Source organism: Sarcophilus harrisii, chromosome 5, assembly GCF_902635505.1.
Source record: "Sarcophilus harrisii chromosome 5, mSarHar1.11, whole genome shotgun sequence".
NCBI classification, from domain to species: domain Eukaryota; kingdom Metazoa; phylum Chordata; class Mammalia; order Dasyuromorphia; family Dasyuridae; genus Sarcophilus; species Sarcophilus harrisii.
The window spans coordinates 106,282,737-106,300,519 of NC_045430.1; the positions used below are offsets into that span (position 1 = coordinate 106,282,737).

Below are 17,783 nucleotides of genomic sequence, written 5' to 3' on the forward strand. Positions count from 1 at the left end.
CATCTTAATCAGGGTAACATGGGAGACTTTATCAAGTACTTTATCATGTTTGCAACGTTTATCTAATATTAACTGTCAAAAAGAAAAATTAAGTTATTCTAGTATAACTTGTTTTTTTTATAAAGTTACTATGCTAGCTTTTAGTGAACACTGTTCCACTTTCTAAGTTCTCACAAAGTGTTACTTCAATAGGGAGTTCAATGATTTTTCCAATAATAAAAGTTAAACCCAACTAGCCTATAAAACTATAGGCTACAGATTCCATCCTCTTGCATTTTTTAGGTCTTTCAACTATCCTAATTTTGCACTCTAGATAACACTCCTTCCTACACAATTTGGCATCTAGACCTGAGCAAAATATTTCATATGTGCTTTGGCCAGAGCAGAAAAACTGTGCACAAAAAGATAGTTGTGTGAACCAAATATCCCTCTAAAACTCTCTTACCCTTGAACTCAATGCTCAATAATTAATACATTTCCAGTTCATCATATTCTTCTTATCACAGGAATTATGAAACCTCCAGCTGTTAGTGTTCATTCTCCATCCCCCACTGTCTTAGTCTCATCCTCCTCAATTCAGTCCCCTATTCACCAGCATTTCACAAATGAATTTGTTTTCATCTTAAACCTTTTCCTTTCTCACTTTTTTTATTTTTATTTTCTTGCTCTCACTGAGACCTGATTTCTTGCTGAAAAAACAATCAGCCTCCTTTGTCACTCTTTCCAATACTGGTTACAGTTTTACTCATAGCCTTTCTTACTCACTGATCAGAATACTCCTTGCTCCTCATTACCATTTCCAGACTCTCTGTCATTCAATAGCTTCCTCTCCTTTAAGCTTCATTCAATCCATTTTTAATATCCAATCAAGATTCTGGTACCTGTTATCTACTAGCTTCCAGGACATTCACTTTTCTTCAACAAATTTAGTTCCTGGCTCACTTTTCTTCCTTTATAACTTCTGCTCCCATATTATGGGGCTTCAACATAGGTATTGATATTTCCACAAATAACCTAACCTGTCAATTGCTAAACTTATTTATTTCCCATCACCTATGCTTTCATCCCACTTCAGGTCTTACACAGCATTGTTCTTAGCCAAGATTCTGCTATTATTTACAGATGTTCCACTTTCACATTCATGAATGCTGAAATTTCCTCATCTGATCACAGTCTATTTCCTTCTAATTCTCTTTCTGCCTTACAAACTAAGACTGCTCCTCATTTTTACTGTGACCTCAAATCCCTCAGTTCTTTAGTAGGCTACCATCATTGCACCAGTGCTGCACTGCAGTCTCTCCACCCTTCCCTATCTCAATGCTACCATGAACTAGTTCAACCATACGTTGTCTTCTTATATAGCATCTCTTGTCCCCTTATCTTATCACCAATCTTTTCCTACCAAGTCTCAGTCTAAGATTTGCTTGCACCATTTGCTACATGTAGTCCTACTTATATGCCTTTGAATGAAGCTGGAGAAAAACCACAAAACTGCTGATTAGACTTACAACAAATACAAATTACATAATCTTAACTAGGCCCTTATGTAGCCTAGGCAATGTTTTCCTACCTTCTTAATTGATTTGCTTTCTCACTCACCAAATCAGCAATTCTAAATCTTTTCATTTCTCCTCCAACCTGCCATGGATTCCCCTATTCAAACCTTCTCAGTCAAAAACTTTAGCTCATTTTTCACTGAAAAATTGAAGCCACTTGTAAAGAGCTCCCTCTTCTATTCTTTTTCTTGGTTCACATCACATCAGACTTCCTTTTACTATCTCCTCTTTTACCCCATCTTACATAAGAAGGTGAGCCTTCACTTTTTTAAGACTAACCCCTCTACATGCACAAGTGACCCCATTCTATTCTGTTTTCTCCAACAGATTGTTCCCTCTTTCATCTCCACTCACTAATTTTCAATTTGTCTCTAACTGGTGACTGCTTCTACTACCTACAAACACACAAATATCTTTTCCATCTTCAAAAAACTTTCATTGGATCCATCCATCCATACTAGTTGTTATTCTTTATCTCCGCTTCCTTTAATGACTCAAGTCCTTCAGAAAACCATCTATAATAGGTAAGTCTACTTCCTTTTCCTCTCACTCACTTTTTGTTTATTTGTTTGTTTGTTGCTGATGCAATTGGGGTTAAGTGACTTGCCCAGGGTCATATAGCTAGAAGGTGCTAAGTGTCTGAAGCCAGATTTAAACTCAGGTCCTCCTGACTTCAGGGATGGTGCTCTATCCACTGTGCCACCTAGCTACCCACCTCTCACTCACTTTTTAACATTCTATAATCTGGTTTCCTACTTCATCATTCAAACTGAAACTACTCTCTCCAAAGTTACCAATGATCTCTTAATCAACAGATCTAATGGCCTTCTTTTAATCTTCATCTTTCTCGAGTTTTCTGGAGCCTTTGACAATGTTGAGAATCCTTTTCTCCTTGATATTCTTTTTTCTCTAGATTTTCTTTCCTGAACCTCATCCTACCTGTCTGACTACTTCTTCTCAGTCTGTTTTGCTAGATCTTCATCAAGATTGTGCTCATTAACTTTGGGTGCCTGCCAAGACTGTTCTGAACCTTCCTTTCTCTATACCATTTCATTTGGTGAAAGTTTCCAAGATCAATTATCATCTCTAGATGATTCTCAAAACTACTTCTATACTCCTAAACTTCAATATCACATCTCAAGCTCAACATATACAAAACTGAATCCATTATCTTTTTCTCAAAACTATCCTCTCTTTCTAACTTCCCTACTGCTGTCCTACTCACCAAACAGCACCATAATCCTACCACTCAACCTAGTTCACAATCTAAGTATTATCCTCAAATCCTCAGTTTCTTTTATCCCATTTATCCAATCTTTTACCAAGCCTTTGTAAGATCTCTCTGCTACATTCCTTTCTCTCTTCTTTGATACTGTAACCACCCTAGTATACACTTATTATCTCATGTATATAATATTGCAATAGCTTTCTAGCTGGTCTCCCAGATCAATTACTCCTCACTCTAATCCATCCACCATTCAGCTATCAAAGAGATCTTTCTAAAGCAGTCCCACTAACCTCCTACTCCCGTTCAAAAACTCTGGTGATGTCCCTTATCTCTAAGATCAAATATAAAACTTTCTATTTGTCTTTTAAAGCCCTTCATATTCTGGACCTTTCTTATATTTCCAATATTCTTGCAATTTATTCCACACCCCCACAATTGAACACTGAAAATTCTATTTTCTTATTTCAGCACAGGTTTTGGAATTTCACTCAATAATTTATATAAGCAAATAAAGTGGGTGCAATACCACAAATTGTACAAAATGGCAGAAAATCTAAAAATACAAACTTGAAAAAGGTAGCAAGAATGACTATACTTGATTTGAAGGAAGACAAATAATAGATTTTTAGAAGAGGCTGTTGTGATGAAATAAGTTGAAAAGGTTTCTTACCATTGCTTTTCCTGTTTTTATTCTTCAAGACACGGTAAAACTCTTCATCACTTCTCAACACATCCTTGAACTGAAGTTTCTGTGAGAAATAGGAAACTCCAGCTTCCAGAGCATTGAGATACCTAGAAGACAATAGAAATACTGACAAACCAATTTGCAATTCTCTGTAACTTTCTACACTCTCAAATTAACTGAATTGTTTATTAGATTGCTTTCAAGAATTTGTCTTATTTATCACTATAATGATAAACAAATGTCATGGTAAATGTAGCTGTTCACACTAATAGGATCTTGTTATGCACAAAAGATACAGAAAAAACTAAAAATGTCAATTCTTTCTCCAGGAGAATGAAGTGTTCTTTAAAAATAAAAAATGAAAGAAGGGCCAAAGATTGTGTATTATAAAGGAGGGAAAATCTTGGAATACAGTATTCCAAAAGACAAAAGATAGCTTCTTACAATAATGAATAATTTAATTCTGTAACACAGTATAATTATAAAGGTTAATGAGAGTTTGGAAAAGAATTTTCATCTTCTAGCTTTCAGATCTGAGCAAAGACAAATGTGATCCTAGAATCTCTTCAAGAAAAGGTACCTAGAGGGAGAGAAAGATTTCAGGAAAAAGTCATTGTGGGGAAGAACTGGTAGCTAGGAAGAAAATGGATTCTTAATAGAACAGAGAACTTTTAAGCATTTCTAATTTTTAAAAAAATGGAACTTGAAGCACAAATATAGGAAAAATAGAAACCTTTTAGAAAGATAAATAAATTTGAGCAATTGGAAAGAATTTAAGTGATAACAGAGAAAAAAAGAGAGGAGAATAATCCTTTCAAAAGTCCAATATCTTTAAGGGTCACAGAGAAAGCTAAGAAAGAAAAACACCTGGGTGGGATTTTGTTCTGTTTTGTTTGCTTTTTAAAAGTGAGAAAAATTAAGGTAAAAGAAATACAGTAAGGAAGAGAGGAACTTAATATTTCTCACAAGTAGAGTGAGTAAAAAGGAAAGCATACAAACATTGAGGAGGTTAACAACCAGTTCTCTGTGGATGTTTAAGAGACAAACTTAAAAGTTTAAACATTTTCTATATCATTTTCTTAATTCTAGACAATCAGCAAAACAATGAACCAAGTTCAGATGTGTAATGTTTTCTCATTTCTAAATTTCTTCCAAATGCCAATTACACAAAGACCATTACAATAGTGAATAACAAACAAATCCATTTATTCAAGATGATAGTAAACAGAAATTAGGAAGTGTATAAAGATTAAAATATAATAGATGATACAAACAATAAGGAACTCTCCCTCTGAAAGAAAGATATCTTAATTCAACAGAAAGTTCTTCAAATCACACAGGAAGAAATTATCCAAAGATAATGTGAGATACCTAGAAATAGGAATGTCCTCAAGGTGCCAATTTTTCTACACAGTGGCATTTTTATGAAGTCTTTCTCTCCCTCAAGGAATATTTTCCTGAAGAGATCCTAGAATAATATTTGTCTTTGCTCAGATCTGAAAGCTAGAAGATGAGAATACTCTTTTTCCAAACTAATTTTCCCAAAACTAACTCTATGCTTCAGGCAATCACAGTATCAAGAAATCATTCTTTCATCTCATGAGGAAAATCTTATACAAAGGGCTTAAACTTGGGGTTCTATATGTAGGTAGATAGATAGGTAGGTAGGTAGGTAGGTAGGTAATTAAGTAGGTAGGTAGGTAGGTAGGTAGGTAGGTGGATAGGTGGGTAAGTAGATAGACTAATATCTTTGTAAAAACATGTGCTAGGACACAAAATCTTCACAGAGGAGAAAAATAAAAATATTAACCATATACTTTATTGACCACAGTGTCATAACAATGCCAATTCAAATAAATGACCTTTAAAAAATGGATCTAAAATTAAACAAAGACTAGAGATTTAGCCCTAAAAAACATGTGGGTCAGTGAAAAGATCATAGAAATTATGGAAAATTTCATCAAAAATGCCATTAATTAGAAAATATAATAAAACCTTTAAGATTCAGCCAATATGGTCCTTTCGAGAAAGCCTATATATCTAACTATCTGCATCAGCAAAGGAAAGAAAGGGTAAATCAATGAATTAGGCATGCAGCAAGTGTGAGGGGAGAACTTTGAAAGAATCAAATCAAGGAAGAAACATAGGAGTGGTTGGTGGAGGAAGAAACAGGAAACCTAGTTGATGAAAAGAAAACAAGAAAATTCACAATCAATTCAAAAGAATTAAAACAAATTATTAGAAACTACTTGCCCAACTATAGACCAACAAAAATGATAGTTTAAATGAAATGGATGAATACTTTTAAAAAATATATTATTTCAAAATAAACAAAAAAAGAAATAAGGTTTAATAAATCAATTTCATAAAAAGAAATTGGACAAGGTATAAATGAAATTCCAAAGAAATAATGAATTCACCCAACCCTAAGGACCACTTAATTCTATCAAATATCCAAAGGACAAACATTTCCAATATTATATAAATTGCTTGCAAAAAGTAGAGTGAAAAGTGACCCTACCAAACTTGTCTTCTGAAATAAATATGGTTTTTATACTTAATTCAAGTACATAGTGGAGGTGAGGGGAAAATATGCAATAATATTTCTAATGTATATGGAAACAAAGTACTGAATACATGTTAGCAAAGAAGCTACAACAATACAGCAAAAAGATTATGTACTATGACTAGGTTCAGTTTATACCAAGAAAACAGGATTGGTTCAACAACATTGAGAAAATTCTAAAAACAATTCTCCAACTAGTGCAGTGAAAAGGGTGTCACTCCTGGAATCAAGGAAGACTTATCTTCCTGAATTCAAATCTTGTTTCAGTCCCACAACTGTGGGACCTTGGGCAAGTCACTTAATCCTGTTTGCTTCAGTTACTTCATCTGTAAAATGAGCTGAAGAAGGGAAAAGCAAACCAGTCTTGTATCGTTGCCAAGAAAAACCTGTAATGTCCGCACTAGCTCTCTAGAGGATCCTGGGGCCAGCCTTGATCTTAGTGGAGGAATGTAGGAGGCAGAAAGGCCACCAGGAGGATGATCAAAAATGGAATGTCTCTATTTCCAGTCCTCTCAGCCCTTAAATAACCTCAGTATGATTACATCATTACAGCATACTAAATATGTGTGAACTAGAGAACAATTACATCACCATGCTAAGTACTAAGTATATGTAAACTAGAGAACCATCATCTCATCAATCACACTGAGCTAATATCCTGCTGTAAGTATACTTTGCTTCAAGTATATTTTTCTCAGAGTTCCCCAATATCTTCAGTCCTCTACAAAAACCCCAAATGGGGTCACAAAGAGTCAGACATAACTGAAATTACTGAACACACATAAATACAATAGAGTATATTAATAACAAAAATGATAAAAATCAGTTCCTCCTCCTCCTAGCTACTGGTTGCTGATTTTGTATATGCCCAAGTCTCCATTATCCTTTAAAAAAGAAAAATCTTCACTAGACCCTTCCTGCCATTCTCTTAAGACATTATCCAATATTTCTCATCTCTTTCTTGACCAAACTTTGGGGAAGAAAGCTATCTCCAGTCATTACCTCAACTTCCTCTCCTTTCACTCATTCCTCACCCCATTGTAACCTGGCTTTCAGTCTTGTTATTCAATGACTCCTCCAAAGTTATCAATGATTTATTAATTATCAGTTCATGTGGTCTTTCATTCTTTGTAATGGTCATCTTCCATGCTTGCAATGCACTTCTTGTTTAACTATTTACTATTAACTATTTTTATTTAAGTATTAATATTTATTCTTTTTATTTATTTGTATTTATTCTCTTTATATTTGTAAATACAACAAAACAATAATTAGTAAATGACTGGTGACTAAATTGTTATAATTATTAATAACAATAATAGCTTGCATTTGTAAAGCACCTATTATGTGCCATGGACTGTGCCAAGTGCTTTGCAAATATTATCTCATTTGATCCTCACAACAACTCTGGACGGTAGATGCTATTATTATACCCATTTTATAATTGAGGAAACTGAGGGAAACAGTAGTTAAGTAGCTTTCCTGGGGTCACATATCTAATAAGTGTCTGATAGTTGTTATCTTCTACATTAAGGTTTAAGCAAGTAAAGGTTGTTTCATTCTTTGTATTTGTAACCCCCCCTCACTTAGAACAGTGTCTGGATCATTATAGGTGCTTAGTAAATGCTTAATAACGATTGATAGATATAAAAAAATTTTTGACAAAAATAAAACACCCTTTTATGGTTTTAAAAAACATACATAAAAATGTATAGAAATAAACAAACTGTTCTTTAATATGACACATAATATCTATCTAAAACCCCAAACTAATGTCATATCAAGGCAGTTAGGTAATATAGTAGACAGAGAGCTAGATCCGAGTTCAAATGTGAATTTCACACACTTATTGGTTGTATAACCTTGAATAAGTCATTTAACTTGTTTGCCTCAGTTTTCTCAACTGTATAATGAGGATAATAATTATATCTATCTCCCAGGGTTGTGGTAATGATCAGATGAGATAATATTTGTAGATAGTTTGGCATAATGCATAGCACATAGTTGACCCTATATAAATGCTAGCTATTATTGCAATCATTATTATTACTTATCATGGAGAAATACTAAAGACCTTTCCAGGATAAAAGATCAGATGTAAAGCAGGCTTGTCTATTTCCACCATTATTATTTGACATAGTTCTCGAAATTCTAGGTATAACCATAGAACAAAAAGAAAATTAAGGGAATAAGCAGAGACAAAGATGGAAAGTTACTGTTTTACATGACATCATGGTTTAGTTAACCTAGAAATTCAAGTAAAATCAATTTAAATAATATTGAATAAAATATTAGTCTATGTAATACAAATTCTCAAAAATCATTGGCCTCCCTAATCATGAATCTTTTCATTCAGCTACCCTAGAATTTCCCTCCGTTTTTGGAGTCTTTTTACTCTGATAGATCATTCTATCATAGTCTCAGGACATCCATGTTTCATTCTCTCCTGGCTACACTTCTGACTCTTAAGGATGTTGCCATCACACTCCAGAATAGGTCACTTCTTCATGTCCCATTTCAACCCACTATTTAGCTCTCTTATTTCTTGTTTTCCCCCATTAAAATGTAAATTCATTGTGGGAAGTAACTATTTTTGTTTTTATTTCTATTTGTATCCCTGCACTAAGCACAATGCCTGGCACATAGTAAATATTAATAAATACATGTTTCCTGTTTGTCTAATTTCTGTATATTACCAAGTAGAAAGAGTTAGAAGAATAAAGTCCATTAAAAAAGAGAGAGAGAGAATGTAGAAAAAAAAATCCAGGAATCCACCTATCAAGACATACTTAGGAATTGTATGAATGCAACTATAAAGCATTTTTAACAGAAATAAAGTCATTAGATTTGTTCAAGTTTGGACATACCAATTATGTAAAAATGACAGTACCTAAATTAATTTGTAGATTCAGTGACATTCCAATTAAATTACAAAAGGATCATTTTATAAAATTAGATGAAATAATAACAAAATTCATCTAGAGCAGCGGTTCCAAATCTGGGATCCTTGGATCTCCAAAAGATATGTGAATAGATTTGAGAGAATTCACAAACTTGAATGGGAAAAAATACATTTTTATTCTTACTAACTTCTAAATGAAATTTCCTTTAATTTTGTGCATAGGCAACAATGGTGATATTAGCAATATTTGCAACTTTGTCACCAATAGAAACCTCATTTTCATTTCAGATTACAGTTATTGCTAGTATCTCAAAATATGATTTATGCTCATTATTATTTCAAAATTAGTTATTAAACTCACTGTCAGATCACATATGATTGCAATTTTGCTGTTTAGATACTTAAGCCATGTAGCTGGTCAACTATTGGGAAACTGTCCCTAGGAGTCATTTAACCACCAAACAGTGAAGTTGTGTGATTTTATAAGGTAAGATCAACTTACCTCCTTCCATCTATTACTTGTGGAAAGCAACATAGATTTTTGCATCATTAGCTTGAGAACATTCAACTTTATTGTTTGGTGATTAAATGACTCAGATTTTATATTAACGTTGGCTACAATGCATTCATCAGAGGATGATCAAGATAGAGGGCTTCAAGATCATTCTGTCCCAATAATGCTATCTTAATCATTCCTATTATTGGTATTGCCAAGTAGTTCAGAATGAGAGGGGTGGATGTCTGATAATTTATGGCAGACACCTCCCAGTTTCCTCTATGCTCCTTTTCCTGGAAACTTTTGCTTTGACTTTGGGTTTTGAGTGGGGTTGATGTGACTCATTAGTTAGTCCCAGCCATCTAAAGATTTGTGAGAAGAAGAAAAGCTATTCTAGGTTCTGGAGAGAGGGTTCCTTATGACCTGAGAAAGTAGAAGTCAAGGAGGATGCAGCTGCCATGAGAAATATGTGCCATGTTTCCAGAATGTGAACCAATTAGAAGAAACCATACATGAGATATGGAATAGATGCTATGTTGTTTGTTAGAACTGAAGGGTACCTTTATTTCCCCTCTCTCTTCCTCTGTTCTGAGTGGTCTGAACCTAAAATCTTCCTCTCTGGCAAAAAAACTTACCCAAATTCTTAAATTTGTTAATATATCTGTGTTTTAGACATTTAAGCAATTGTGATCAAGGATAAACTATCCTGAATTATTAATATGCTCCAGATGAGATGAAGTGATTGGGGAAACTTCCTGGGAAAAGAAAAAGATAGATTTAAAACTGTGATATTTGCAGTATGAGCTCTGGCTGGGAGCTGAATTATAGGGGGGGGAGTTATTATTCAATTTTATAATTTTCCAGGGCATAGAGAGCAGATGTACTTTCCTAGGTTTGGTTATGATTCAGATGATCCTCTGAAATGAATGAGCTAGGAAGATAGTTGTAGCAAGGACTTGCTTTAAATTAGAGTCCCATTTCCCATAATAGAGGACTAAAGAAAGATTTCACAGAGATAAGAAGCAATAGCAGTGATCAGCCAAATCCAAGGTAAAGGAATTAAAAACATATTGGTAGAAGGGCAGAATAACAAGACACCTAAGCTTTCCCCTACACTTCCTCCACAAAAATCTAGGAAAAACAGCAGATCAAGTTGTGATTCAGTCATACTCAAGTCTTTGTGACTGCATTTGGAGTTTTCTTAGTAAGATACTAGAATGGCTTGCCAGTTCCTTCTCCAGTTCATTTTACAGATGACAAAACTGAGGCAGACAGAGTTAAGTGACTTGTCCAGGGTCATACAGTTAGTAAGTGTATGAAACTAGATTTGAATTCAGGAAGATAACTCTGACCTTGGGCCCAATATTCCATCCATTGCTTTTGACCTCCAGTCTCACATTTCTGACTGCCTTTCAGACATCTCAAATGGGTGTCCAGTAGACATCTTACATTCAATATATCCAAAACAGAACTCATTCTCTTCCCCTTTAACATTCTCTACCTCCAATCTTCCCTATGATTGTAGGGAACAACATCATCTTCCCAATCCCTCAGGCTCACAATTTAAGAGTGAGCTGTATTTTTTCATGCCCCTCCCACACATCTAATCTGTTGTGTAGTGGATAAAAGATGAAATAACTGAGGAAACAAAGATTTGTGCTTCTAAACATATCAATTTATTAAGCAATGCTCCTTATTTGTTAGGCCAATTGTCTAACAAATTGGGACCAGACCTCCTCAATTTAAGGGTGGGCCAAGAATACAGGAAGAGACAGACTTTTATGAAATAAAAATAATTAATCAAGTAAGACCAATAAATTTTTAAAAGTGAAAGTAAAGTAAAAGTAAAAAGTAGTCAAAGTTGTTTTTTTTTTTAAGTAAGACCTATAAATTAAAAAAAATAAAAAAACAATTAGCCAGCACACAAAATTTGATTTCTAATTAAAGCAAAGATTAGAGACTTTCCAAGATAGGAGGGAAAAAGCAAATAGGCACAATTCTCTAAAACTATTCCTTCCAAGTATCTATATTCAATCAAAGAAACATGGAAAGAATAACTGATTGGCAAGTATGATTAGCAAGTTTTCTGATAATATAAAATGAGACATACAATTATGAGAAAACTTTTTGCATCAATCTTTAGAGCTGATTGGTTCTCCATCAGCATAACCTAGGTCCCTAATCAAGGGTCTTTAAGCAGCAGGTAAAGGTGGTTCAGTCTCCCAGCCTTTCAGGATTATGTTCAAACAATGCAATAAAGTTTCCTCACAATTCCCATAATTGTATAAAGTTTCCTCATAAGACAGAAATTGAACTAGACCTATAAGTGTATGCTGAACTAAATCCAGAATTGAGTAGCATGATAGTATGATTCACTAATTCCCACTACCACTTGGTATTCTGATTTCTTTAGTTGCCAAGGCCCTTTGATTTCACCTTTACAACAAATGAGCCCCTTTCTCTCCTCTAGTATACTGCCACTAGTCTAGTGCAGGTTCTGATCATCTCACACTTGGACTATTGCAATAGCTTGCTGGTGAGTCCACCTGCCCCAAGTCTCTTTTCTTTTCAATCATGCTCCATTCAACAACTAAAGTGTTTTTCCTAAAGGGAAGTCTAATCATGTCTCACTCCTCTATTCAAATAATAGACTACAATGGCTCCCTAATTCTTTCTTCCAGGATCAAATACAAAATGCTTTGTTTGGCATTCAAAGCCCCTCACATCCTGGCCCTCTCCTACCTTGCCAGCCTTCTTACCCTTACTCTTCCAAATATATCCTTATATCTAGTGACACCGTCCTGACTATTCCACAATCAAAGCAATTTATTTCTTGGTTCCAGTCATTTTCCCGATTGTGTCCCGGGCCTGGAAAATTCTTCCTTCTCAGTTCTGACAAATGGAAATCTTCTATAATCTCTTTTAATTGTAGTGCCTTCTCTCTATTAATCATTTCCTGTTTATTTTTATAGAGCTTGCTTAATATGTTTTTGATTGCATGTTGTTTTCCCTGTAACTCCTTGAGTTCAGGTATTGGTTTTTGACTCTTATTGTATACTGTGGGCTTAATGCAGTGTCTGCCCATAATGGACATTTAATAAATATTGACCGAAATTGAGAAATATTTATTTTTGGACATGGAGAGTGAAGGAATTTGTTTTGGTTGAGATTCTTGACCTTTTGTCCCTTCAGATGAATTATACTATTTTTTTTCTAGCTCTGTTTATTTGATTGGTATAACACTGAATAAATGCTTGGGAAGATAAACAAGTTCTACATGGTGGAGATTCATAGTTCTAATTCATGGGGAAGGGGAAGGAGGAGTGATGTTTATCAAATTCAGAATAAAATGTCAATGAAAAGAAGGCCTAGAAGTGTCTAGGCAGTCTGCTTCAGTCCTAGAGATATTTTCTCAGAAGCCAGTATAATGTTACAAAAAACTTCTTACCAGAAACATTCCTCTGAATAATTAGTGTTCTTAAAAATGTAGGCCGTTTTCCATGAAACAGTTTTGAATGGCAAGTCATTAGTCTCCCAGAAATCGACTAAGAAATATGTCAGCTTCCTAGCTGGAAACATCAATCTGGTTAAATTTTCTTTGTGGTCACATGATAATCCAAAACTTCCCGATGAAATCATGGGGAAGTCCAAAACTGTGTCAAGGCTAAAAGGGGCAGGGGAGGAGGAGTGAGAATAAGAAGAGAGATAAGCAGTATTAATATCAATTTTATAAAAATTAATTATCAATCACTTTTAAACCTCTTTGGGGATATGTGCATAAATGTTGAAGGATTAAATGAGGCAATTTAGACAAGGGTTCTAACTTTTCTAAATGTCCTTCTCACTTGTTCTAATATAGATAAATAGGAATTAGGAAGTGGGTCAAACCCCATGCTACAACCACAATTGTTCCTTTTGCTCACAGAACTTATGATAGATAAATCTTTGTGGCTTATCTCTTTAATCTTAGAATCCTCCCTTTCTTATCCTGGCCTGACACATACTATCCTTCCTAGATTTCCATTCTCAAGTTTTCCAAATATTCCTTTCTTTCTTGAAATGGTCAGATGTGAGGAGAATAGGAAAGTAGAGAGAAAAGAAGAATGAAATTGTATTTGTCTGTACTATGGAGTAAGACTGGCCTTATTGTGTGTCTGAGGAATTTCTGTGACCCAGAAGTACTGTGGTGACTAGCTGTCTTAAGGAACTCTGCATTAGAAAAATTTGGTTGGTAATTGTGTGAATGTGTGAAGACTTTTCCTATGAAATTTTATTGTCAAATCTTTCTCCTCCCCCACCAAAAAAAGTATTTAAAACTTAAATGATGATAATCAATATCCCCCCAAAAATTTCTTTTGTTTTATTTTGTTTTGTTGATTGTATAGACTTAAGTCATGGAACAGAACAAAATGCAGTTTTAATTTGAAAGTGTGACTATGTACACATCCATCTTCTGCATCCTCACCCCTTAACTTTAATAAGGGTCAACATTAAAAAGCAAATAAATAATAAGAGAAGACTTGATTGGGACTTTAGCTGAAAAATAAAACTACAAGTTGCAATATATATGTGTGTGTATATACATATATATTTTTATGTGTATGTATATGTATATACATACACATATTTGTTTTATTTTATATTTAAGCTTAAGTTATCTCTAAAACTATGAGTTAATTCTTAGAATGAACAAAGAATTAAGAGTTGATGGGGGGCAGTATTTTTTCTGACAAAATTGTATGAGAGAATGATAAAGTATCTTTCATTTCATGTTTGATACTTCATAAAAAGTTATTGTAGGGAAAACCTAAGTGATACAGTGGTTAGAGCAGCTGACTGGAGTCAGGAGAGCTTGCAATTCTGGTCCCAAATATTTACTACTATATGACTCTTAGCAAGTCATTTAATCTCAATTGCCTCAAAAAAAAAAATCTATTTTCAGAAAAAATATTTAAGGCCTTTATCAATTTTCCCAAGGGCCTCTGATAACACTTCAGTATTCAAGCCATTGTCTTTTGAAATGCCTACCAACAATCAGTGAAACAGACACCCAAAGACATTAATGCAATGATACTATTGGATAGGGATTAAGTCTCCTGTTTGGGGGGAGGAGTGGAATATTTGAATAGGGATTAATATTATATATGTCAATTCATTCGTGATTACAAAGAAAGGTATAGTTCAGGGATATACTGGAACCTGTTCTTACCTCAGAGAGCTGATTGTTAAATTTTAAAAGTGAACATTTATACTTTGGAAACCAACATACCCTACAAATAAATCAGGGCTTGATTTTTTTGTTTGTTTGTTTGTTTTGTTGGTTGTATACACTTAAGAAAGTTATGGAACAGACATTAATAATGCAGTTTAAACCTGGAATTGTGACCATACACACATTCATTTCCCCTATCCCCACCCACATAAGCCTACTTAGAGCCCTAAGAGGGTAAGTTATTTGCCAAGAGTAATATAGTTCATCAATATACATCTACTGAGTAACTTATAAGTCCTGAGAATTCAAACAAAGCATTTTAGCTAGAATTTGAAGAAAGTCAGAAAAGCCAGGAGTCAGAATGAGGAGCACTAGGATTCCAGGCACAGGGCAGAGAGTGAAAATGCCAAGAACAGGGAGGCACCAGGGAGTCTTGTTTGAGGAACTTCAAGGAATCCAGTGTCAATGACTTTTAGAGAGCAAGCAGGTAAGTCAGGTATAAGAAACTCAGAAAGGTAGGACGGAGCTAGGTTAGAGTGTTTGCAACATTTAGAAAGAAATTTTTGATGCTAAGCTATGAATGACTTAACTACTCTCAGCAGCAGATCCAAGCCAACTCTAAAGGACTGATGATGAAAAATGCTATCTATACCCAGAGAAAGAACTAATTTTGTCTGAATACAGTTTGAGGCATACTTTTTTTTAACTTTCTTTTTTTTTTTCCAGGGGATTTTGGAGGGGAGGGGGAGAGAAATGGGGAAAGAAATGTTTATGTTTCCTGTCACAAACATAACTTTTATGGAAATGTTTTGATTAACTTCACATGTATAACCTATATTGAATTGCTTGCCTTCTCAGTGAGAAGGAGGGAGAGAATCTGGAACTCAGTGTTTTAAAAACAAATGTTAAAAATTGTTTTACATGTAACTGGGGAAATAGAGTAATAAATTTAAAAAAAGAAGAAGAAATGTTATATATATATATATATATATATATATATATATATATATATATATATCCTGGAGGTGATGGGAAATTCCTAGAGATTACTGGACAGCAGCTGAGTGGAGTAGTAGATAGACTGCCAGGTTTAGAGTAAAGTAGACTCATCTTCCTGGGTTCAAATCTGGCCTCAGACCTTATGCAAGTCACTTAACTCTGTTTGCCTCAGTTGATTCATCTATAAAATAAGCTGGAGAAAGAAAAGGCAAACCACTCCAGTATCTTTACTTTACCAAGAAAACCCCAAATGGGGTCATGAAGAGTCAGAAATGATTGAGAAAAAAAAAAGAGTTTATTGAATGGAGGGGTAGGACAAGGGTATGAGGGTGAGGGTTTAGGGAAGATCATTTTGACAACTGAAGGATGGAACAGAGTAGGGAGAGACTTGTGGCAGATAGACCAAGGAGATAAGGAGGCATGTATGAGCTAGTTAGTATGTGTCAGAGACTTAAACCCATGTCTTCTTGGCTCCAAAACCAGTCCTGTATCCACTATGCCACAGCAAAAGAGCAAGGAGGACTAATTTAAATAAAAAGAATTATGAAAAAGAATTCTAAGTTAGGCTAAACACTTGGAAGAAATGACCTTCTTATTTGGTACTAGGTTGAATCCCACTACTAAGGATGACAGAAATGAAGTATTCTGAGATACAAGAGTCCAAATTGCCCCTTAACTTCTCTACTGGGTGTCAGATTCAAGTTGGGAGAAGAGCTTTCCTGGCAAATCAGATAAAGTTAAAGTCAAAGACTTTGGATCCCAATTATGAAGGGAAGAGAAGCTCACAAATGTCCTGAGAGAGGGGGAAAATAAAAGGAAAGAAGAAGGAAATTAGGGAGAGATGAAGGAAAAAGGAAACAAGGAAGGAAAGAAGGGATAAGGAAGGAAAGGAAGGAAGGAAAAGGTAAGAAGAGAAAGAAGGAAGGAGGGAAGAGAAAGGAAGGAAAGAAGGGAGGAAGGAAGGAAGGAAGGAAGGAAGGAAGGAAGGGAGGGAGGGAGAGAGCAAGGGAAAGGGAGAGAGGAAGAGAGGGCGGAAGGAAGGGAGGAAAGAAAGAGGGAAGAAGGGAGAAAAGAAAGAGGGAGAAAGGGAGGGAGGGTAGGAAGGAAGGAGGGAGGCAAAAAAGGAGGGGAAGAAGGGAAGGGGAAAGGAACCAAGAAGGGAGAAGGAAGAATGGATGAAAGGAAGGTTGAAGAAAAGAAGGAAGGAAACTACTTACTACATCTGATAGGTGGAATAGGTACAGGAAGGTCCCAAGAGAGCACATCCCACGGTGTTGTTTTCCTGTAAAAGATAAGAATGCATCAATAGGTCCTTGCTTCAACAGCACATATACTGAAATTGACATAATACAGTGGAGAATAAGCACTTTCATGAAATGTTTCATATTTTTGAGCTTTATAAAACAGACAAAAGAATACATCAATGGAGAAGGAAGTATTATGGGATAGACTGGCATAAAATACATAGTTTGAAAATGCTAGAGATGACAGATCCACATGACATTGAGCTGACCAATTTGTATTGACATACTAGATTGGAACTGCCTAGTGGAATGGAAGTATTATTCATATAGACTAATCCTTCTGCAAGGGAGTATCAAGGAGATATGTAGGGCAAGATAGAAAACAGACTGTAAGGAAAGAGAAGTCAAGATTAAGTCAACAAAGAGAATTTCAAAGCAGCATTGAAATGTACAAAATATGATGAAGGACCAATGTATTTTTACTGAGTTTGAGCCCCAATTATAGTAATAATTAGGCCACTAAATTTTGGAAAGACCAAATGGTGTGATTTTTGTTTACCAAAAATCCAATATAAAAGAACCAAGTGACAGCTTTTCTTTTTGTTCCAACCCTTTCCACTCTGAGCTCCTCAGATAACAGTACTGCCATTTATTAAATTGGGTTTCAAATCTCCCATTTAAAAAGCTCTTTGCTTCTTCTTCAGTAATTTGCCTGAAATTAAAGGAGCACCTGTTAGGTGATAGTGGTTCTTCAATTATAGCCTCATAACTCAAACAACTGATCTTCCCATAACTCTAATTGAGATAGATTAGCATCCTTTTCCAACCAGTTATTCTTAAAAAAATAATTATTATTATCTGCTAGTCTGACTGTGCAAACAAAAATTTAAAAATG

General features: G+C 34.8%; 1 protein-coding gene across 1 annotated transcript in view; it reads right to left on the minus strand.

Moving 5' to 3' along the window:
- The window catches only part of GUCY2C (guanylate cyclase 2C), a 118,951-nt gene that overhangs the window by 79,792 nt on the left and 21,376 nt on the right, over positions 1-17,783 (minus strand). The window contains exons 5-7 of the mRNA XM_031938235.1: positions 16,862-16,926; positions 12,882-13,097; positions 3,455-3,576 (exon numbers count right to left, since the gene is read on the minus strand). Coding sequence (XP_031794095.1) covers positions 3,455-3,576; positions 12,882-13,097; positions 16,862-16,926 — 403 coding nt within the window. The remainder of the gene's footprint in view (positions 1-3,454; positions 3,577-12,881; positions 13,098-16,861; positions 16,927-17,783) is intronic.